We start from the raw sequence: 25197 nt of genomic DNA, 5'->3' as shown, positions 1-25197 counted from the left end.
ATGTACAAAACCTCTCAGTTAGAAAGCACTACTGGCACATAATGCTCAACATATTCAAATATGGTCTGACACTATTTCATAACTCTAGCAACTGCAACAATAGTATTGGCCCAGCTATGTCCCTCCCTCTCCCAAAACTGTTACCCACAACACCCACATATATAACACTATCCTAACAAATTGGTACAGTATTCATAACAATGAAATGACATATAGCAATTAGATATAAAAGGCAGAATCAGGCTATGCACTTACCTCCGCCATAATACCAAACAAGGCAGCATCTAACCTGGTCCCCCAACTTGTCCACAAGCAAGGGGACCTCCCAAGCCTTAAGGTTGCCCCGTCCAAGGCGCCAGTCCACTGCCGACTTATACCGTCCTGCACCACATCCGAAATGCCCCCCCGCCCCCACACCTGCTTGGGTACCCGTCTCCCACCCTTGCTGCGACATTAAAATTAAAGTAGATACATACATCCTTCAAGTGGTTTACATATTGCTAACTGCGCTGCTGATATATAACATCCATGGAGAATATGCATCACTAACATTGGAGACTACCTAAGATATGCACAAACAGTAAAACTGAACGTATCCAACAGCATACATGCAAAAAATCCTCATCCAAAACTTCAATGTGAGAGACATTCCGCATTGACAATAATGAAAATTTCTACCTGGTAATTAGGGTGGGAAGGTTGCCCAGGAACAATACGGGCGACTGTGCTCTGATCACGGCCCATTAAGCAGGCCGTGACATCATCCAGCCGTGACCGCTCTCCCCCTCCCCTGGACCGCGTCATTGGTACGATGGGAGACTGTGTACACAGAATGAAGGAGAAAGGCAGGCAGGGGAGCAAGTCGGACAAGAGGCCCAATGTGCCGCTGGAACTCCACATGGTCGGGTCACAAATGGACCTTCAACCGTGGTGCCCAGTTTATAGGTGGGCTCTGGGCATGGTGCGCAGGCCCATGTATATCCCTTTAAAAAAAAACAAAAAACCCTATACACAGTTATTTGTTTCTATACATTTAAATTTGATGGTAAAACAAGACTTTCAAGATGCTACAAAGCTTTATTCAAATAAGATTTTTTTCCCATTCTGTGCACATGGAATAAATATTTCTAGAATAAGATTAGATATATGTTGTAAGAAATGACTTTTTGGGTTCATGTTTTACAGCATAAAATAGAGGCATGAATTTGAATAACTTTTCCAAATTGAACTGATAATTCTCAAAAGAGTTCTAGCAGCATATATAAAATAAATTAGAGCTACTCACCACATCATATGATGTTACAATCTTTTTCAAAACTTCTGGAACTGTCCCTTGACACTCCATTGTAGGATATTGATCATTGAGATTCATTACCAACAAGGGTGAGTTATCAGGTCCAACCAAGCGAGTTGACAGTGCTAGAATACACTGCATAATATTTGCAACAGGAGAGAGACCACATAATTCCTTGAATGAAACCACTGCATTCTGTTGGAGAAAACAAAAGTAATGTTCAGTTTACTATATAATTCAATTTTACATCAGACTTTTTACTACCCTTGTAAATCAAGAAAGTTCTATAATTTGAGAAACAAGAGAGTTACTCTGAAACAAAGCAATTTACATTTTTGACTACTTGAGACTGCAAATATGTGCTATGCAAGACTCTGCAGCATGGCAAATGTAGTCTTACCAAGTATATCATGTGCATTAAATTTTAATTATATCTGTACTACAACAAACCACTACTGGGATAGCATTCCACAGAGCAGGAACTAAATAAGTGGATGCTCTATTTTGGGCAATTTGTAGTCTGCAGCTTTTAACAGCTGGCAACTGCAATAAGTTATGATCCTGTGATCTCAATGATCTTATAGACAGATACTTTTTAATTTTTGTTGCCAGCACAGAGATAGTTGTATTCAAAAGCTTAAACACAATTATGACAGTCAAATCGTGCTCTCCACTCAATCGGAAGCCAGTGCAATTCATGTACAACTGGTGAAATATGTTCAAATCTGCTGGTATCCTAGCAACTGGATTCTGTAGCAGCTGCAACGCACGCACATATTTCTTAAGTAATTCATTATAAATACTAATGGCTTGCAATACAGGATCTGAATAAGTTTGCAGTTAAAATGGTTTTTAACAACCTCAACATTTTCAGCCTGTAAAATCCGAACTTTACTACTTGGGCAATTTGAGGTAATAATGACAATTTAGAGTCCACATTAAATCCCAAATTTCTTATTTCAAATACCATTTATAATCAAATTCCTGCAAACAACCAGTTTCTCAGGCTGAGGATGTTAACCAGTTTTTAATCTTTCCAATTCATTCTTTGAAGTGCATAACTGGAAAGGAACGACTTTCACTTGGAATATAGAACTGTATGTCATTTGCATACATAAAATTCCTTAAAGACAAAACATAATGGCTGAATAAATAAATTAAACAGAGCTGCAAATAGGGCTGAACATTGCAGCACCCCAGTTTTCACCTCTTTCCAGGCGGCATGATTATTCATGATTTGTACTCTGGGTCGCCTTCCCAATAAAAATGATCAAAACCATAACATTGTATTCCCCACTCCAAATTGAGTTATCCGACCCAACAGCTGCTCATGCTATATCATATCAAACACAGCAGTTAGTTCCAGCTGAAGTAAGAAACCTGATCTTCTTTGATCCAATTCTGAATATAACATATCCAATAAAGATAATAGTAATGTCTCCTTCCCACTGAACTTATGGAATACATTTTGCTGTGGATCTAACACCTTATGTGTCACCATGTACTTTTTTTTTTTTAATTTTTACAATTTTTTTTTCACATACATTTCAAGAAAACACTTGAAGTTGCAATCATGTGAAAAACAGGAACAAACATTTAAATATGAGGAAAACAAAAAAAATGTGGTCATGATAATTTCCTTTAATATCTTTTTATTGATTTTCAATTAAAACAACCTTTTAACATTGAGTATTTCGGAACATAAACAGAGAAACAACCCCCTGGATTCCTTCCCACCTCCCCTTCCAGGCTTCATCTAAAAATTTCCGAGAATGAGAAACTCAACCAAGTTGCACAAGTCCTTTTACAACTTTGTTATATAGTCCTTCATGTCTGCCGTAAGGCTTTCCCAGTAGGGCTTCCAAATAGTTAAGCATGCTTTAGTTGCCAATTAAGATGTTTGTGTGGCTGTTAAATATTCAAAGTGAAGGAGTCTGTATAGCTTCATTTTCCATTGGTCCAGCTTGGGTGGTGAATTCACAATCCAGTTGGACATTATAGATTGTAGTGCCACTAAAAATGCCTTTCGAAGAAATAAGTTCTCATGGTCCAGTTCCAACAGTCCTTCAAACAGGCCCAGCAGACATAACTTCAGGGATTTGGCTAGAGAGATATGTAGCATTGATTCCAGATTAAGATGACGTCCCAAAAGTTAAATATCTGTGCACATTCCCACAAGCAATGATAGATAGTATGTTCCTTTTTCATCTGCACATTTTAAACATTTATCAGTGTCGCACATTTTGGCTACATAAGATTGTGCCTTAGAGAAATACATACATTGGAGAACCTTATAGCCAACTTCACGTAGGATAAACATTTTCCACAGTAGTGAAACAGTTTTGTAAAATCGTGACTACCTCCCCTTTTTCTATGGAGAAACCCGCATGCTTTTTCCATTTATCTATAATATTGACAGTAACACAGTCATTTGGGATGTTACTGATAGCCTTATTCAGACCTCAGCATGAGTTAGGCTTTCCCCCACAACCTTTGATGATATCCTGTATAGAAAGGGAAGCTGTGTGTCTTTTGCAGAGCTGCTGGATGAATGCCTAGCTTGTAGATAAGCATAAAAATCTTTGTGGGCTCGGTGGTATTCTCTTGTATAGCTTGAAAGCTATTGACCAAATGAGTAGCTGGATCAAGGAAATGGTATATACTACCCAAACCGGCCATATCCCATTTATGGAATAAGGAGTTATCTAACCCGGGCATAAATTTGAGGATTGCCCTATAGCGTTAAAAAGATTGAGTGAGTGCTGGTTAATTTTAATTTATTCACACAAATACACCTAGGTCCATCGACTCGCCTGCGGAATGAGACTATTCCTAAATGGGGTAGGAGTCTCCTTCGCTTTAAGTCGAGCCAGATTTCCTGGCCAATGCGGTTTCAACCATTCCTGCATAAATATAAGAGGTGAAAAGGTACTTGCTCCAACTATCCAGTCTTTGATATGGTGTAGTATGCACGCTAAGTTGTAATCCCTCCACCTTGAGAGGTGTCTAACATTAATGAGCTTAGAGGGTGCCTCGGTTTATGTTTTGCCCATATAAAGTAAAGTATCGCAAAGCTTTATTGATAGGGACTATCTCCGATCTTCGTATCCAGAGGGGCAATTAATGCAGAATATAAAGCAATTTAGGTAATTCGATCTTGATTAGAAATATTCTCCCTGTGAGAGAGTGGAAGTGTAGCCCAAGTCTGTAGTTTAGCTTCCATTGATTTTAATAATGGGAGTATGTTAACCTCATAGAGCTTGCCAGGTTCCTTTCTGAGTTTGATACCCAAGTACCGCATCTCAGTTTTAATCCATTTTAGGGGAAAGGTCCCGCTCCAGTTGGCCTCTATTTTCCCAGAAACCTCCAAAGTCTCCGATTTGTCCACATTAATTTTGAGCCCTGCAAAAGAACCAAATAGAGTTTGGTGTCGGAAGATCTGTTCTAAAGAAGCCTGTGGAGAGGTCAGAAACACCAGAACATCATCTGCAAACGCTGCTGTTTTGAATATCTGAGGACCTATTTGAAACCTCTTTATCAGAGGGTCTTCCTCTATTTTACACAGGAGGGAATCTATTGAGTGTATATATAACAGAGGGGATAATAGACAACCTTGCCTGGTGCCCCAAAAAAAGAGAGAAATCCGCAGAGACAAATCCACTGGCCAAAACCACCGACTGGGTTATGATACAGCATGGAGATATACTTTAGAATTTCCCCCGAAAAACCGTATCTCCCCAATACCGAAAGTAGGTATTCCCAGGATACTCTATCAAAGGCTTTTTCGGAGTCAAAACCATTATCATAGCTGGACATAGACTCCTTTTAGCTTCCTCCATTGCTATCACTAGTTTGGTTGTATTGATGCTAATGGCTCATCCCTTTACAAATCCCACTTGGCTAGGACATATAAGAGATGGAAAGATCAGACTTAACCAATCTGCCAAGATTTTGGCGAACAGATTTGCCTCGTAGTTTAGGAGGGAAATAGGGTGATAGGAGGCTGGTTTTGACAGATCCTCGCCTGGTTTCTTCAGGACTAATATTTTATTTGATTGATTTTTATATACCAACGTTCGTGTACACACATCACATCGGTTTACAATAGCTATCAAATGTACAATTAAGAACATTTGCATTTCCAAAAACTAAGATAGTCATAAATACATAAAAATCATAATAAAAGTATATAAACAGAGTAAAATATAAAATTCTAAAGAATATTTAAAATTACCAGAGATAGATAAAAGTTAAGAGATTCAGGCTATCCAGTTATTGAAAGGCTTGTTGAAATAGCCATGTTTTAATGCCTTTCTTTAATGTCTTAATGTTTGTTCCAAGCCTTAAGTTTTGCGGCAGGGAATTCCATAGTTGTGGCCCAGTGAAGAATGGGGCTCTTTTCTGAGTTTAGGTGGGCTGATATTGGGGATGGAATTGGAAGAGTCCCATTATCTGCTGATCTTGTTGTTCTTTATGGGTGTGAAAATGTTAAGCCACAGTAAGCCATTCAATTTTATCATTATACAGAGTCTTGTGAATTAAGGATAAGGCTTTAAATTGAGTGCGAAATGTGATAGGTAACCAATGCAGGTCTTTCAGGATTGGTATAGCAAAATTGCTTACCTTGTAATAGGTGTTATCCCAGGACAGCAGGATGTAGTCCTCACATATGGGTGACGTCACTGACTGAGCCCTATCACGGAAAACTTTCTGTCAAAGTTTCTAGAAACTTTTGACTGGCACACTGAGCATGCCATGATCTCTCGAGCCACAGAGGTCTCCCTTCAGTCTCGTGTATAGCAATAAGCATTAGCAAAAATAAAATAATAAAACGTATCGGACCGAACTCCGTGGGATGGCGGATGGTTTCATGAGAACTACACCCTGCTGTCCTGGGATAACACCTATTACAAAGTAAGCAATTTTGCTTTATCCCAGGACAAGCAGGATGCTAGTCCTCACATATGGGTGATTAGCAAGCTATAGGGCTAGTCATTTTATAGTGGACCAAACATTGAAATACTGTTGGAAAAATTGAGGCAGCCTAAATCACAGCAGGTTGGATGTAGGAGAGTTGGGATTATGGTGGAAACAAGTTCTTTAAGACATATTGTCCTGAAGCTGAATCTTGTCTTCCTTCTTTATCCAAGCAGTAATGAGCTGCAAAAGTGAAGAGAACTCCAAGTTGCAGCTTTACATATGTCAAGAACTGGCACTGAACGATAGTGTGCTACTAAGGTTGACATTGCTCTTACTGAATGCGCCTTTACTCGTCCTTGGAAAGGAAGGCCTGTTTTTTCATAGCAGAACTCTATACAATCTGCTAGCCAGTTGGAGAGAGTTTGTTTGCCCACTGGAAATCCATGTTTGTTTGGATCAAAAGAAACTAAGTTGAGTGGATTTCCTGTGGACTGCAATGCGGTCTAAATAATATGCTAGTGCACGTTTACAGTCCAAGGTATGTAAAGCTCTCACCTTGGTGAGAATGAGGTCTTGGGAAGAATATGGGCAAAACTATGGATTGATTCAAATGGAATTCCGTAATTACCTTGGAAAGGAATTTTGGATGTATATGGAGTACCAGCCGGTTATGGAGGAATTTTGTATAGGGTGAGTATGTGACAAGTGCTTGTAACTCACTAACCCTTCTAGCAGATATAATGGCTATTAGGAAGATAGTCTTCCATGTGAGAAATTTAAAATCGCAGGAATTCATGGGTTCAAAAGGAGAACACATGAACCTTGCTAGCAGTAAATTAAGATCCCATTCTGTGACTGGTGGCCGTATTGGTGGTTTAGTGAATTAAACCTCTCATAAAGCTACTGACAAGAGGTTGCACGGATACTGGTGCATCTCCTATTGTATGATGGTAAGCTGAGATTGCACTAAAGTGTACTCTTACTGATGAGATCTGGAGACCAAAGTCTGAAAGGTGCCATAGAGAATCTAGTAAAGAGGGTCAATGTCGTTTTGCGTACACCACAAAGTGAATCTTTTCCATTTCGAAGAATAGTTCTTTCGTGTGGAAGGTTTACTTGAAGCTATAAGCACTTGAGAGACATTAGTTGAAAGATTGAGTGGTTGTAAAATCAAGCTTTCAAAATCCAAACTGTCAGAGATAGAGACTGAAGGTTGGGATGGCGCAACCTGCCCTGGTTCTGAGTTATGAGAGTGGGAGCTATACCCAGGCGAATTGGCTCTGATCGAGAGTAGAGAAGTATGGGAAACCACATTTGTGGAGGCAATGTGGGGCTATGAGTATCATGGACCCCTTGTCCTGTTGTAGCTTCACTAGAGTTTTGGGTACTAGCTGTATCGAGGGATACGCGTATAGAAGACCTGAGTTCCAAGGACGAGCAAAGGCGTCCTTGGCTGGCTGCTGTTTCTGTAGAGGGCAGAATCTGTCCACTTTGTGATTCAGGTCTGATGCAAAGAGGTCTATTGTTGGTTGTTCCCAACGTTGAAATATCCTGGTCGCTACTAAAGGGATCCAGGGACCATTCGTGAGGTTGGAACTGACGACTGAGGCGATCTGCAACTACGTTGTGAATGCCCGCTAGATAAGTGGCCCAGAGAACCATGAAATGTGTCAAGGCCCAGTCCCAAATCTGTGCGGCTTCTTGACTAAGGAGATACGAGCCCGTACCCCCCTGTTTTTTCAGGTACCACATGGCTACTGTGTTGTCTGTTTGAATAAGAACAGTCTTGAATGAAAGGCAGTCCTTGAACACATGTAGAGCATAACATATAGCTTGAACTTCCAGGAAATTGATTTGAAATGTTGCTTCGAGTTTTGTCCAAGTACCCTGGGTTTGGAGATTGTCTGTGTGAGCTCCCCAACCTAAGGTGGATGCATCTGTAGTTAGAGTTATCTGTGGAACTGGTTGTTGGAAGGGTAGGCCTTCCAACAGACCAATGTCCCTGTTTACCCACCAAAGGAGAGATGAATGTAACTGGTGGGTTATTTGAATTGGAGATGACAGTGGTTGAATTGCTTGTATCCATTGTGCTCTCAATGACCATTGGGATATTCTCATGGCTTATCTGGCCATAGGAGTAACATGAACTGTAGAGGCCATGTGACCTAGCAGAGTTAGAAATTGATGAGCTGTCGCCTGTTTTTGTGAGCGTAGCGAGTTTGCTAATAAGGAGAGTGTTTCCGCCCGATCCTCGGGTAGAAAGGCTCTTGATAGTATGGTGTTCAACTCTGCTCCTATGGATTGTAGTAGGTGAGATGGGATGAGATGGGACTTTTCGTAACTGATGCGAAAACCCATAAAGTGGAGCAGATTGATTGTTTGAGAGAAGCCAGAGCTCCTTGTTGAGATTGACTTCTGATGCGCCAGTCATCGAGGTAGCGGAAAACATGTACACTTCTTGTGTAATTGTGCCAGTACACCACTGCTAGGTATTTTATGAATACTCTGCGTGCTGAGGCAAGTCCGAATGGTAGAACCCTGCATTGGAAATGCTGTTGACCCACCAGGAAACGCAGATACTTGCGATGAGGAGGGAATATTGGAATGTGAGCATAAGCATCTTGTAGATCCAGAGAACAGAACCAGTCTCCTGTCTGAAGAAGGGGAAGCATGGTGCCTAAAGAGACCATCCTGAATTTCTCTTTCCGTAGAAATTTGTTGAAATTTCTGAGGTCTAGGATGGGACGTAGGCCCCTGTTTTCTTTGGAATGAGGAAATAACAGGCGTAAAATCCTCTGCCCTGCTGAGGCCAGGGTACTGGTTCCACAGCTCTGGCTCTCAGAAGGGTGGATAATTCTGCTTGCAGAAGAGTAATGTGATTTTGGTTTATCCAAAGAGACTTTGGAGGAGAGTCTTTTGGAATTGATAGGAAATTGAGTTGATAACCTCGTGACATTATGGAGAGTACCCATTGGTCTGTTGTAATCTGTAGCCAATGGTTGTAATAGGAGACTCGATCTCCTACTGGTATGTTTGGGTTAGGATTATGGAGATGGCTGCTGTTCTCTGGCATTGTCTCAAAAACCTGCAGCTGGTCCTGTTTGCACTGGTAGTTGAGGCCTAGCAGTTCTAGGCTCCCTGGGCTGAGATCTTTGCTGTGGTCGGAAAGATCTGCCCCCAGGTGCCGGTGGATAATACTTTCTTGGCCTGTAGTATAACTTTATGGTATCCTTTCTTGGTTGACGACTGGACACTGAAGAGTCTTGTGGGGCAGCAGATGCCTGACGCAGTGTCTGTATACTCTTTAAGTTGGGCTACTGCATCTTGAACCTTTGATCCAAAAAGGTTGTCGCCCACGCAAGGTAAGTCTACCAATTTATCTGGTAGCTCAGGCCTGAGGTTGGAGGCTTTTAACCAGGCCTAATGGCATGCACTGACCCCTGAAGTTGCAACCCTTGAAGTTTCGAAGCTGTCGTATGCAGCACCAACTTGTTTTCCAGCTTCTAGCCTTTCGTGGACAATTGCATTAGCTGCATCCTGGTATTGCTGAGGTAGGGAATCAGTGAGCTGCTGCAATTATTTCCAGAGATTTCTCTGGTATTGCGTCATGTAGAGTTGGTAAGATGCTATCCTGGAGTTAAGCATTGCTCCTTGGAAGACTTTCCTTCCTAGAGAGTTTAGGAATCTATGATCCTTCCCTGGTGATTTTTTTCTGAGTAGACTCGACCACTACTGGTTGGTATGGTAGTTGTACCCTTTGATAACCAGGGATATGCTGTACTAGAAATGTGGTGTCCATTCTCCTATTAATTGGCGGGACCGAGCATGGATGTTCCCACAATCTATGTTGTAGCTCTACCAGGACCTCGTGGATAGGAATGGCTAGGACTTCCCTGGGGGGGATCCACAAATTGTACGGAGTAGGGTGTTTAATTTAAAAGGAATTGTGTCTGCCATATCTTTTATGAAGGTGGTGAAGGATAAGTCTTCTGGTGGAGACTTTTTTCTTCCTTCAGGAGGAGATGGTTCAGACAAAAAACTTTGATGAGGAATCTGTGTTTCTATCCTCCCAGGAGTCATAAGGTGCATGTTTGGAAGGAGAAGTAGGCATTAATAGCTGAGCATATCTAAAACAAGTTCAGAAAAGCAGAAAAAACTGTTTTTCGGTACTGCCTCCTACTTAATATCGTTGTGATATATTACGTAGGAGACAGTGATATTAAGTAGGATGAAAAATTCAAGAAAAAAAAACGTTTAAAAAAAATAGGCAGTTGGGTTCAGGAAACTGATGCTCGACTGATGAGCATTCGCTTCCGGAACCCTTGGCATCTGTTTTCCTTACCAGTGGACAGCCGAGTTATGAAAATCTACACCGATAAACCCGGCATCTGTTTTCGTGACTGCATCGACCTCATTGTGGTATAGAATGTTCTAAAGGCTTCACATATATCAGCTCCTTTGGTCAATACCTGACCTTGTTCATCCCTTAGTTTATAAGCATTTTGCCTCTCTGGAGATGGACCAGCTTTGCGAGAAGACTGACAGATTTGTTTCCAAAATGAAACAATCTGTGAGAATCAACCTGCATCGATCTCTGGGCTCTTGTATGGAGTAGGGTGTTTAATGCTACTAATGCAGCTCGGTATTCTGTTAAAGTTGACTGTGTATATTTATGTTCCAAACGAGATTTGGCAACTTGGACTCTATATTCTAATTGGAGAATACTTCTATGCAAGTCTTTGGATCTTTTAATTAGGTAAGCTGTAACTTCACCCCTCATGACTGTTTTGCTTGCTTCCCAGAATAAATTGGGGTTATCTTCATGCTGTGAGTTGTGTCTAGCATATTCTTCCCATTTAGTCTGGAGGAATTTTCTAAATTTGAAATCTTTAGAGAGGAAACATGGGAATCTCCAAAGTCTCAGGCACTCCATATTTCAGTTAGGGGTAAAGTCTATTCAAATCATAGCATTCTCTCTGTAGTGCCGATTCCATTCTCTTCAGCTTCTCCAGAGTCTTGTGTGTCGCAGCCCCCTTTCCTTTTCTACAACAATCATGGCAGTGCTTAGCAAGGTCTGGCATCAGCAACGACCTGCGCAAGGATTTTGACACTGCTCCACATAGGTGATTTATAAATTGAGCATCTTTGACAAGGACCTACAGTGGGTTAGAAACTGGCTGCTCAAGAGGTGACAAAGGGTAGCTAAAATGGAGTTCCCTCTGAAGAGAGGGACGATACTAGTAATGTGCCACAAATATGAGCCCTTGGGCCTTTCTCCCCCCAACAGTTTTGCAAGCAACTCTACAGAATGATTATGGAGAAAGGTTCGTCTCTTCGCAGATGATACCAAAATCTGCATCAGAGTAAACAGCCAGGAAAGTATAGAAAACTCGAGGAGGGATCTAGCAAAGAGCTAAGGTCTTTGCACTAAGATTTAATGCTAAAAAACGTAGAGTTATGCATTTAGACAGCAAAAACCCATAGGAGAAGTACAGTGGGTGAAATTCTAAGCAAGAAAGAAGAGTAGAATCTGGGGGTGATTGTATCTGATGATCTTAAGGTGGCCAAACAGGTGGATAAGGCAATGGCAAAAGCCAGAGAAATGCTTGGGTGCGTAGGGAGAAGAATGGTTAGCAGAAAAAAAATGATATTGCTCATATAAAATCCCCTGGTGAGACTTCATTTGTAATGATGCAGTTCTGGAGACTGCATCTTCAAAAGGATATAAACTGGTTGGAGTCAGTCCAGAGGTGGCTGCTAAAATGATCGGTGGTCTTTGCTCTAAAGCATATGAGGATAGACAAAGATATAAAGATATATATTCGAGGAAAAGTGGGATGGGGGAGATGTGAGAGATTTAAATACCTCCAAGGTTTCCATGCAGAGATGGTGGGCTTCTTTCAAAGAAAAGGAAGCTCTACAATGAGAGGTTTTGGGATGAGGGTGAAAGGGGTAGACTCAAGAATAATATAGGTTAATCATGGAACAGCCTCACCATAGAGGCAGTGGAGACGAGGATGATATCTGAAATCAAGAAGGCATGGGATAAAAAAAAAAAAAGTATGTCTGTCTGAAGAAGTGGTGGGGGATCAAAGCTGAGTAGTTGATGTGGAAGGGCAGATGGGGATAGGCCATAATGGTCTTTTTCTGCTGTCATATTTCTATGCTTATATTTTTTCAGTGTTGCACTCCATGCAGACAGTTTGGCTTCTTGGAATTTCTAGTTCAGTTTTTGTTTGCAAATTTCTATTTATAATTTGTGGTCACATTCTATATTTGGTAAGAGTCTATTCGTGTTCTCTGTGATAAAGTCTGGTAGCATGTAATTTGTGTAATGATCTGGAGTACTCCAGCTTGCTCTGTATTCTTAATAGGTGTACTGGTGCTCTAGGATCAGTTGTAATATTTACACTGTTGGCTCTGCAACCAAATGCCCTGGTTGATTACTTTTATCCATCCCAGCCCTGCATATGAATACCAACACCTTTGTTTCCAGAAAAAAAAGCACTGGATCTAGTCATATGTTTTGCACATTCTTCTACATCAGTGGTTCCCAAACCTGTTCTGGAGGATCCCTAGCTTGTCAGGTTTTCAGGATATCCACAATGAATATGCATGAGAGAAATCTGCATGCATTGCCTCCATAGCATGCAAATTTTAGCTCATGCATAATCATTCTAGATATCCTGAAAACCTGACAGCCTAGGGATCCTCCAGGACAGATTTGGGAACCTCTGTTCTACATTAATTGTAAGCAGGATGAATTTGTTTTGTTCCTCCTATTGTGAATTTTGAGAAGCTGCTTTCATTTTTGAATGGTGTTATACATATACTGTATCATTTGTAATTGATGTAATACAATTCTTGATTATAACATTGTGTTGCGACCGGTCTTCGACTGATTCGCCCCGCCTACCTCACTCTGTTTTCGGCTCCTCCCGCTCACCTCGGACTACTGGCTGCAGCGGCATCTGTCTGCCGTCTTCTCCGGCGTTCCCGGACCAGATTTGGTGCTGCTACTCGCCATGCTCCTCCAAGGTACACCATAGGGCGCCTGCACACACGCCGCCCTCATCTTTATTCTCACGTTGGCGCGAACCTCAGGGGCATCCCCCTGAGAGGACGTCACGCTACCCGGATATTTAAGCCTACAGTATTTGCTAGCTCATCGAGTTAGCAACGGAAACTCTATGGATGGGATTGAAACTCTATGGATGGGATTTGCTCTCCGTACCGAAGCTGCTCTGCTTTTCCAGCGCTATCTGGAACTCTTACTGCTAATGGGGTACCCACTCCTCGGGGGCCTCTTCTGCTTCTTTCAGATGCTATTAGGAAACTGGTACTCGCTCCTCGAGGGCCCATGTTCCCTGAGTCTCTGCCTGCATCTACAAATCCTTCTACTTGGAAGACCTCACTAACAGTTTACATCTGTGAGTACAACTACCATCTATTCCACAGTACTGCTTCCCTGGAACCAGGTACTCGCTCCTCGAGGGCCTGCCCTCTGTTCCGGTGCCAGACCTGTCATCTAGTGGAATCACTTTCACTGTTGCGTGTGTACAATACCACCGAGTCTCCCTGCTCTAAGGGATCAGGTACTCTCTCCTCGAGGGCCTGCTCTGTCTTGGAGCTTCTCCTAATTCTACTTGGGACTCTGAATGCTTCTCATTGTGTACTCATAACTCTGTCTCTTTCCCCTACAGCACTGCCCAGCAGAGGATCTGCTGTTCCAGCGTTCTGTGGGATACCAGCCCAGCCGGGCTCAACATCTACTACTCACTACTAGTACCCTCCAGTGGTTTTCAAGACTGTTTAATAAAAGATTAAAATCTGTGTTTGTGTCCAGAGTCTAGCCTGACACCGTGGGCCCTCACGGCACTGCCCCCCGTAGGCGTGGTCAGCTGCCACAGTTTCCAAAGATCCACCCAAACATCAATAACCATAACACATTGCTGCCAAAACTTTCATTTGAAGCAAGATTATCTAATAACAAAATCTTTTCCAGAGGCAACAGAGGAGATGTTTTTTGTCTTCTTTGCTCTCTTCATGGCTGATTCTACCAAAGAATCATGTGGAAGCAGTATTTTGGTATGTCCCGGAAACTGCTGAAACCTGTACTTTGACTATATTTTTTTGCTACTCTAAGTACAGAAAGAGAATTCTTCCAGTGTTTAACCTGCAGGTCCTGAAATGCTTTATTCCAAGGAAATATCTTTTACATTTTAAAACTCCTTAAAACATTTTGTTAAAGATCCTTTTAAGGTATGAATAGGATCCTTCATTTTTTAGTTTAAAAAAATTTCACTGATAATTCCTGGGTTTTTGCAGAGATGAAAATTAATTTAAACTGATTTCCAACCTAACTTCAAAAACATAGCTACAGGCCTGTGATGATTTAGGTGTACTAGCATTGGTCTTTGTGCGAAATTAAGTAAAAAGTTAGGAACAGTTTGAAGCTGGGGTTTAAGATGATTACACCAGCCGAACTACAAATCCCAGGATTCCAATCACCTAGGTTGATAAAGGTAACGCAAAAAAGGGGCTGAGTCAGAGGGCGGCCACCTCAGCTCACCAATAGGCTGCTAGTTCCCATAAAATGAACCAGAGAACTGTAAGGGGAGAAGAGACTGAGGAGGTGGAGACAAAGGGAACCTGGTTAATAATGGAATACAGTGCTGATGAGGAAGAAACAAACAGTTGGACATTCCGATTTCTAAGCTAAGTTTCTTGCAGGGAAACTAATTTAGAAAGCAGCAGATGGCTACACTTTGAATCAATGTAATAGAAACCACTGCAGAAAGCTAGCTCTGATAGAGCACAACTCATGAGAACCGAGAGAGACAGCTCTAAAAGAAAAAAAAAAAAAGGGACAAAAAATAACGGAGAGGAAAAGAGCTTATTCAAATCCCAGGGAACACTAAAACCTATTATCAATTTCAAAGACAGGAACTTTTGCTTTACTTTAAGTTTAAAGTTATTGGCTAGAGAGAGACAAGCTCACTATCAGAGGCAGCAGAAAGGCTGAGAGCTATACACCCAGACATATTAGACTGAAGTTACCTTACCCTAGGTTGGAACAATTTGCATGTGTGTTAATTGGTTAATTTGTACTTTGAAACCGTACAGTTGGAAATGCTGAAGCCATGTAGTGAAAATTTAGTACTTTGGAGCCATGCTTAATTAGCTCTATCCCTGTATACTTTTGGGGAACCTGAATATTTAAGTGTGAAATGTACCCCGTTATTAATTGTAACTAATGTTGAAAGCTACATAAAGTAAAATTCCAGGCTTTAAGAGTTTCTCTAGTCAATCACTTGGAAACTCTGGCACAGAATCTTGTTAGTGTGTGCAAACCACCAAGGAGTAAGAGGAACGTGAGCAGTACTTTTCTCCTTATGCTTGAATTTGCTTCGAAACTTAAAATGTTGAACTGTCTTAAGCCTTGCTACATACCTCATTCAAACTGTTAATAACTATGCCTGAAAGCTAGCTATTACTGAATAAACAATTCGGGGAACTAAATTATGGCTTGGTTTGGAGTCATTACTAATGACTGGAATGGTGCAAAGGATTTGGGGAAACAGATGTAGAACATTATAAGTTGCCACAAGGAGATGAAAGTCCACTTCTAGGATTTATTGTGAGTTAAAAAGGGGAGATCCCTACATGGTTGTCAAAGACACAGTGAAGCTGAAAATATTTGAATTCAGTCTTCTGCAAAGAGCCTTGCTTATTGATAGAGACTAGTGTTAAACTCATTACACAAATCATTAGCTACAGGCTAGGGATAAGAACACCTTTAAGTGTAAATAACCGATTCACATCTATTTGTTCAAGACCTCTCATGATCTTAAAGACCTCTATCATATCCCCCCCCCCCCCCAGCCATCTCTTCTCCAAGTTGAACAGCTCTAACCTCTTCAGCCTTTTCTCACAGGGGAGCTGTTCCATCCCCTTTATCATTTTAGTTGCCCTTCTCTATACCTTCTCCATTCTAAATATATCTTTTTTGAGATGCGGCGACCAGAATTGTACACAGTATTCCAAGGAGCGGTCTCACCATGGAGTGATACAGAGGCATTATGACATTTTCCATTTTATTAACCATGCCCTTCCTAATAATTCCTAACATTCTGTTTGCTTTTTTGACTGCTGTAGCACACTGAGCCGACAATTTTAAAATATTATCCACTATGATGCCTAGATCTTTTTCCTGGGTGGTAGCTCCTAATATGGAACCTAACATCGTGTAACTACAGCAAGGGTTTTTTTCCCTATACGCAACACCTTGCACTTGTCCACATTACATTTCATCTGCCATTTGGATGCCCAAGGTCCTCTTGTAATTTAACAACTCTGAATACTTTTGTATCATTCGCAAATTTGATAATCTCACTCGTCTTATTCCTTTCCAGATCATTTATTATTATATTGAAAAAGCACTGGTCCAAGTACAGATCCCTGAGGCACTCCACTGTTTATCCTTTTCCACTGAGAAAATTGTCCATTTAATCCTACTCTCTCTCTGTTTCCTGTCTTTTAGCCAGTTTGCAATCCACGAAAGGACATTGCAGCCTATCCCATGACTTTTTACTTTTCCTAGAAGCCTCTCATGTGGAACTTTGTTAAATGCCTTCTGAAAATCCAAGTACACGACATCTACCGGTTGACCTTTATCCACATGTTTATTAACTCCTTCAAAAAAGTGAAGAAGATTTGTGAGGCAAGACTTGCCTTGGGTAAAGCCATGCTGACTTTGTTCCATTAAACCATGCCTTTCTATATGTTCTGTGATTTTGATGTTTAGAACACTTTCCACTATTTTTCCTGGCACTGAAGTCAGGCTAACCGGTCTGTAGTTTCCCGGATCACCCCTGGAGCCCTTTTTAAATATTGGGGTTATATTAGCTATCCTCTAGTCTTCAGGTACAATGAATGATTTTAATGATAGGTTACAAATTTTTACTATTAGGTCTGAAATTTCATTTTTTAGTTCCTTCAGAACTCTGGGGTGTATACCATCCGGTCCAGGTGATTTACTACTCTTCGGTTTGTCAATCAGGCCTACCACATCTTCTAGGTTCACCGTGATTTGGTTCAGTCCATCTGAGTAGTTACCCATGAAAACCTTCTCCAGTATGGGTACGTCCAACATCCACTTCAGTAAACACCGAAGCAAAGAAATCATTTAATCTTTCCGCGATTGTCTTATCTTCTCTAAGTGCCTCTATAACCCCTGGATCATCTAACTGTCCAACTGACTCCCTCACATGCTTTCTGTTTCGGATATATTTTAAAAAGTTTTTACTGTGAGTTTTTGCCTCTACGACCAACTTCTTTTCAAATTCTCTCTTAGCCTGTTTTATCAATGTCTTACATTTAACTTGCCAACGCTTATGCATTATTCTATTTTCTTCTGTTGGATCCTTCTTCCAATTTTTGAATGAAGATCTTTTGGCTAAAATAGCTTCTTTCACCTCCCCTTTTAACAATGCCGGTAATCATTTTGCCTTCTTTCCATCTTTTTAATGTGTGGAATACATCTGGACTGTGCTTCTAGGATGGTATTTTTTTAACAATGACCATGCCTTTGCACACTTTTTAACTTTGTAGCCTAAACGCAGACAAGTGAGGAAAAGGCGGTAAGGTCTGCAGTAAAAGCAGAGTAAGTGGATACGAGGAGCAGGACCTTTCAGTGAGCAGTTCGGAAGAACTTACGTTGACTACAGCCCCTGAAGCAGCATTTAGCGAAACGTACGTCAGGCTGGAGGGGGGCTAATCGTCCTCCAAGAGAAAAATAATCTCTGCATCATCTTCCAAATAAAAAGTGTTGAGTGCGGTTGCACCAAGTGAAAAATTGAAGAATCTTCATAAAAGGAAGGTACCATCTCACTCTAATTTTTAAAGAAAATTTCGTTAAAAAAAAGTTTTGAAAAAATAAGATAAAACGAAGATAAATGTGTTTAGCAATAAAGGACATGGACCTATGATTAATTATGACCCAAAGAGGCTATACATGATAACAAATGAGTCAGTATGCCCACGGGTGTTATGATGGTCCCTTAAAAAGTTAAAAGAAGCAAAAAAAGTAAAAATTATATTGCACATTGAAAAGTAAAAAGTGAGTTTCATAACGTTTTCTAGTTGGATATTGTACTCATTGTGACGAAAATTAACTGTTTATCTTTGTTTGGTAATTGAAGTCTCCCATTATTACCACACTACCAATTTGGTTAGCTTCCCTAATTTCTCTTAGCATTTCACTGTCAGTCTCACCATCTTGACCAGGTGGATGGTAGTATCCTATCACTATAGTCTTCCCCAACACACAAGGGATTTCTACACATAAAGATTCAATTGTGCATTTAGTCTCATGCAGGATGTTTATCCTGATGGACTCTATGCCATCCTGGACATAAAGCGCCACACCGCCTCCTGGGTGCTCTTCTCTGTCATTGCGATATAATTTGTACCCCGGTATAGCACTGTCCCATTGGTTGTCCTCCTTCCACCATATCTCTAAGATGCCAATTAAGTCTATGTCATCATTCACTGCTATACATTCTAATTCTCCCATCTTACTACTTAGACTTCTGGCATTAGCATACAAACATTTCAAAGTTTGCTTTTTGTTTGTACTTTCATTCTGCTTTTTAATTGAAAGGGATAAGTTAGAATTTTTAGCTCAGGTGAGTTTTTTGTTACAGGCACTTGGACTACTTTTCTTATTATTGGAACCTCACTGTCGGGATGCCCTAATTCTAATGCATCATTAGTATCCTTTGAAGATACCTCTCTCCGAACCAAGCGCTGCTGAGCAACTGTCTGCTTTCCCCTTTTTTTCTAGTTTAAAAGCTGCTCTCTCCATTTTAAAGGTTAGCTCCAGCAGTCTGGTTCCACCCTGGTTAAGGTGGAGCCCATCCCTTCGGAAGAGACTCCCCCTTCCCAAAAAGGTTCCCCAATTCCTTACAAAACTGAATCCCTCTTCCTTGCACCATCGTCTCATCCACGCATTAGGACTCCGGAGCTCTGCCTTCCTCTGGTGACCTGGGAGTATTTCCTCTGGTGACCTGGGAGTATTTCAGAGAATGCTGTCATGGTGCCACATGTACCACGACAGCTGGCTCCTCCCCAGCACTGTCTAAAATCTTATCTAGATGATGTGCGAGGTCTGCCACTTTCGCACCAGGTAGGCATGTTACCAGGCGATCCTCACGCCCAGCCACCTAGCTGTCTACATTCCTAATAATCAAATCACGAACTACGAATGCTGACCTAACCCTTCCCTCCTGGGGGCAGTAGGCCTTGGGGAGATATCCTTGGTGCAAAACGACAATGCATCACTTGGAGAGCAGGTCCTTGCTACAGGATCCTTTCCTGCTGCACCAGGTTGATGCTCTCCAATCATGAGACCTTCTTCCTCCAAGGCAGCACCAGGGCTGCCAGTCTGAAGTTGGGACTTGGCTACTATGTCCCTGAAGGTCTCATCTATATACACCTGTTTGCCTCAGCTCCTCCAGATCTGCCACTCTAGCCTCCAGAGATTGGACTCGTTCTCTGAGAGCCAGGAGCTCTTTGCATCGCATGCACAATTTCTCACCGGCGGGTGAGAAATTGTACATGTGAGACATCGCCTCCTATCCAATGACTTTTTAGTTTTCTTAGAAGCCTCTCATGAGGGACTTTGTCAAACACCTTCTGAAAATCCAAATACACTACATCTACCAGTTCCCCTTTATCCACGTTGATTAACCCCTTCAAAAAAATGAAGATTTGTTAGGCAAGACTTCCCATGGGTAAAATCCATGTTGACTATGTTCCATTAAGCCATGTCTTTCTATATGCTCTACGATTTTGATCTTTAGAATATTTCCACTATTTTTCCCGGCACTGAAGTCAGGCTCACTGGTCTATAGCTACTCGGATCACCCCTGGAGCCCTTTTTAAATATTAGGGTTACATTGGCCACCCTCCAGTCTTCAGGTACAATGGATGATTTTAATGATCTGTTAAAATTTGTAACCTATCAGAAATTTCATTTTTGAGTTCCTTCAGTACCCTAGGATGCATACCATGCAGTCCAGGTGATTTGCTAATCTTTAGTTTGTCAATCTGGCCTACCTCATCTTCCAGGTTCACAGTGATTTGGTTCAGTTCATCTGACTCATCACCCCCGCAAACCATCTCTGGAACTGGTATCTCCCCAACATCCTCATTAGTAAACACGGAATCAAAGAATCAATTTAGTCTTTCTGCAATGGCCTTATCTTCCCTACGAGCCCCTTTAACCCCTCAGTCATCTAATGGTCCAACCGTCTCCCTTCACAGGTTTTTTGCTTCGGATATATTTTTTAAAGTTTTTATTATGAGTTTTTGCCTCTATGGCCAACTTCATTTCAAACTCTCTCTTCGCCTGTCTTATCAATGTTTGACACTTAACTTGACGATGCTTATGTTTTATCCTATTTTCTTCAGATGGATCCTTCTTCCAATTTTTGAAGGATTTTTTTTGGCTAAAATAGCCTCTTTCACCTCACCTTTGAACCATGATGGTAATTGTTTTGTCTTCCTTCCACCTTTCTTAATGCGTGAAATACATCTGGACTACGCCTCTAGGATTGTATTTTTAAACAATGTCCATGCCTGTTGAACACAACCTTTGCAGCTGCACCTTTCAGTTTTTTCTAACTATTTTCCTCATTTTATCAAAGTTTCCCTTTTGAAAGTTTAGTGTTAGAGCCGTAGATTTACTTATTGTCCCCCTTCCAGTTATTAGTTTAAATTTGATCATGTTATGATCACTATTGCCAAGTGGCCCCACCACCGTTACCGCTCTTACCAAATCCTGCTTTCCACTAAGAATTAAATCTAAAATAGCTCCCTCTGTTGGTTCCCTTTGCCTTATTGTAAGAGGTTTAAGACTTATGTGCAGGGGAGATTCTGACAATAGAAAACCCACTCGAATTCCTTAAAATCCTAAAGACCCATAACTTGAAATTGCTCACTAACTATACAAATCAGCCCCACAGACTACTCCCCAAGTCACAGATGCTTTTCAGCATCTCCTACCCTAGAAAACAAACAGTAGCGCATGGACAGCAACTGGGCTTCAACCATACATGCACTAAAAAATTGCAGGAGCAGCATACACATGCATGCTACAGTCATATTACATGCCCACACCACAGGAGGAAGGAGGCCATTTCTGGTAGACAAGGGATATCTTGTTTAATATCTAACACCCCTATGCTATATCCTAATCTTGGTATTCACTATAAATGTTGCCAATGATATATAGTTCTTTTTCCCTCTTAAAGAAACATAGGCACAAACAAACTTTCCTTCTCTAACAACTATCCAAGGATGGCTAAACTGCAATAAACTAGCACTAAAATATCTACGAAATTGAAATCATTATCCTATCAGGCTTTCCAATTCTAAATACACCAAATAGTTTTCAATTTAATAATCAGACAATTTTTTTCACTCAGAAAGCCCGTAACCTTGGAGTCATTATTGACCTGGCCCTCTCAATGCATGACCATGTTAAATTTCTCACTCAATTTTGTTTTCACAAATTAAGACTTATCCAACATCTAAAACCTCTTCTCAATCCAACTGACTTCTGCTCTGTTCTACAATCCCTTTTATTCTCCAGCATAGACTACTGAAATTATTCTCTCTTAATTGGCCTGCCTATATTACCCGTCCACTACAGATCATACAGAATTCAGCTGCTAGGCTCCTGACAGGAGCTCTAATCTGTGACCATTTAATCCCTGTACTGGAATCTCTCCACTGGCTTCCTATTCTATATTGAATCGAATACAAGCTGGACACAATCACACACTCCTCTACTCTCTCCCTGGATCTCATCTGTTCTTAAAATTCACACTATCAGCTTGCTAACATCCTCCTCTCAGATGCTTCATGAAGTTCCATCCCCAAGAGTAGTCCGTCTGGATGAGACTAGAGCATGTGCGTTTTCCTTTGCAGGTTCTCTCCTATGGAACTCTCTAACAAATGAATTAAGAAACCTCCAAGAAAATCCCTTCTTTAGAAAAGCCCTAAAAACATACTTATTTAGGAAAGCATGCCCGAATCAGGCTGCCACTATAAAATTATCCCAGGCTTCCCTTGATTTGTCCATATTCTGGTAGAGATCTGATGCTTCCACTATTGCAATCTTGTATTTTATTTTTATTTTTCATTTTATGTTTTAGTGTATTTTAATTGTCTGTAACTCATGTGTTTTACTGTACCCCACCCTGAACATAGGAAGAGTGGGTAATAAATATTTTTAAATAAATAAAAATACCAGAACCACTGCCAAAGCTGGAATCAATACTAGACTTGCACGAGAGGAGAGAGGTAAGAAAAGAGAAGGGTAAAGTCAGAAAGAAAAGATGCCTAAAGAGGGGAAAAACAGAGAAATGGGGAGATGCTAAGTGATGAGGCATTGAAATTTTCCATCTAGCACCATCAATGATTTTTAAAATTATGTGGCTCTCAAAGTTTGGAAATCCCTGTTTTAGGATCCTTATCTGGTTTTTCCATTTTCTTTTTACTGTTCTGGCTTCTGTCCAACAAAATAAACTTCAATATTTATTTAGAAAAAGTCATTTTTCCCACTAATATTCTTCCATTTTTATTCTTGCTATAAATGCTGATAAATTCCTGGGAAAGAAAGAGAAAATACTGAAATTAAAGGTCCTTAAGTATGGGTGATATATGTTCTTTCCCATTATGATTGGGAAAAATATTGTCCATTTGAAAAAGCAGATTTGATTAGTGCAGGAATAGATACCAACAACTCACTCATATTTTGGTCATAAAAGCAGACTACAGTGTGATAAATTTCATTATACAATTGTCAGGGGGTAAGGGGTCACCAGACAATTTCCTCCTGCAACTTTGCACTTCCAATTCAAATAGAACCAGGGCTGGTGTCTGCTGTCATGAACCTTAATTCACAACTACCCAGGAATTTTTCCCCTACTTACATATTCCTCCCTATTTACTTCAGTCTTTTCAGCAGCATTCCTTGGCCTGGAGCCATACACCAGGCTACTTTCAGAACTCTGTAATCATGGATCCTAAATTCAACCACTGTATGTTGCTATTACTCATTGGCTGTTCCCCAGGGACTATGAAACACTGTCTCTGCAGCATCCTCAGCCCCTTCCAACCCAAGGAGCAGAGGATTTGAGCTAGGAATCTAACCCAAGTGCTTTGAATGCCTGATTTTATACTCTGCCATTTCAAGGCACCATGCAGATCTTAATATCATCCGCAAATAGACAAAGTTTACCTTCTATCCCTTCCACAATGTCGCTCACAAAGATTTTGAACTGAACTGGTCCCAACACCATTACACGCTGTCTCCAATCAGTTAACCAGTTTGTAATCCATGCCATCACCTTACTGCTCACTCCAAAGCTTCTCAATTTATTCACAAGCCACTTATGCTGGACTGTATTAAAAAGCTTTGCTAAAATCCAAGAACGCTCTTCCCTCGATCCAATTCTCTAGTCACTCAATCAAAAAAAAAAAAATCAGAATTGTATGACAGGATTTCCCCCTGGTGAATCCATGCTGCCTCAGGCCCAGCAACCATTCGTTTCCTTTAGTAGAGAGTTTTCATTAATTTTCCCACCACCGAGGCGACAATAACTGGCCTATAGTTTCCAGCCTCCTCTCTAATATTACTCTTGTGAAGCAAGACCACCACCGCTCTTCTCCAATCATGTGGCACCACTCCCGTTTCCAGGGATCTATTGAAGAGCTCATTCAGTTGGCTCGCCAGCACATTTCTGAGCTCTTTCAGTATCCTGGGGTGTATCTCATCTGGCCCCATGGCCTTGTCTACTTTCAGTTGGCTTAGCTCCTCCCATGCATTTACTTCTGTAAACAGTTTAGTCTACTCCATCCCCATCTATGGTCAAGTTAACGAGCAACAGTCCTCCTCTAGGGTCTTTTTTTTTTTAGTGAACACCAAACTGAAGTATTTGTTTAATATTTTTGCCATCTCTTTACTACTCTTCACAAATTGCGCCTTGTCACCTTTCAATTTCACTATACCACTTCTGACCTCTCTTCTTTCTCTATCTGAAAAATGTTTTGTCTCCCGACTTTACCTCTTTGGCCATCCTTTTTCGCTTGACCTTTTGCTTTCCTCACTTCTTTCTTCATCTCCCTCAGTTTTAAAAGATATTCTTTTTTGAATCCTTTATTCTTCTTGAATACTGTTCTTTTTGCCTTTATTTTTTTAGCCACCTCAGAGAACCAGATCGGTTTCTTGGTCCTCTTACTCTTGCTTACTTTTCTAACACAGATTTGTGGACTAATAGATCCTTTTAACTTGGCCTACTGTTCCACCTCACCCATTTTCTCCCAGTCTTCCAGTTCTTACTCAAGGGACATCCCCATTTTGACAGAGTCTGTATTTCTGAAATTCAAAATTTGGGTCTTCATGTGACTTCTCTGTATCCTGTTGGAATAATCAACCACACCATCTGATAATCACTGGTGCTTATTTGAGCCCCTACCCAAATATTAGATACATTATCGACATTAGTCAGCACCAGATAGTGTATCACACTCTCTCTCGTGGCTTCCATTACCATTTGTTTGACCAGTAGCTGCCCTTCAAGGGGCTCTATCTCTCTACTTCTCGTAGATCTTACAGAAAGGATACTTCAGTCCACATCTGGCAGATTAAAATCTCTAACAAGAAACATTTCACCCTTCTTTCACGCTTTTTGGATGTCTTCAACGAGTTCTCGGTCCAGTTTATATGTGAGAAGGTAGCCTGTAGATCACACTATTAACAATGGAAGCACCATCTTATTTTTTCTAGGGCAGTTCATAATGCTTCTTCTCTACCTCACATCCCTTGCAATTCAGTTGCTTGGATATTGTTTTTGACATAAAAAGCTACTACTACCCCTTTTCTGTCCTCTCTTAGCAAGTTATAGCCTGGG

General features: G+C 40.9%; 1 protein-coding gene across 9 annotated transcripts in view; it reads right to left on the bottom strand.

Moving 5' to 3' along the window:
- PLCL2 (phospholipase C like 2) overlaps positions 1-25197 on the bottom strand; it is a 375002-nt gene that overhangs the window by 138746 nt on the left and 211059 nt on the right. For all 9 annotated transcript variants that reach the window (XM_029589255.1, XM_029589256.1, XM_029589251.1 and 6 more), the window contains one exon: positions 1286-1489. In XM_029589255.1, the coding sequence (XP_029445115.1) occupies positions 1286-1489 (204 nt within the window). The remainder of the gene's footprint in view (positions 1-1285; positions 1490-25197) is intronic.

This window comes from Rhinatrema bivittatum, chromosome 2, assembly GCF_901001135.1.
Source record: "Rhinatrema bivittatum chromosome 2, aRhiBiv1.1, whole genome shotgun sequence".
In the NCBI taxonomy this organism is placed as follows: Eukaryota; Metazoa; Chordata; class Amphibia; order Gymnophiona; family Rhinatrematidae; genus Rhinatrema; species Rhinatrema bivittatum.
This window is presented reverse-complemented; position numbering and strand designations above follow the sequence as displayed.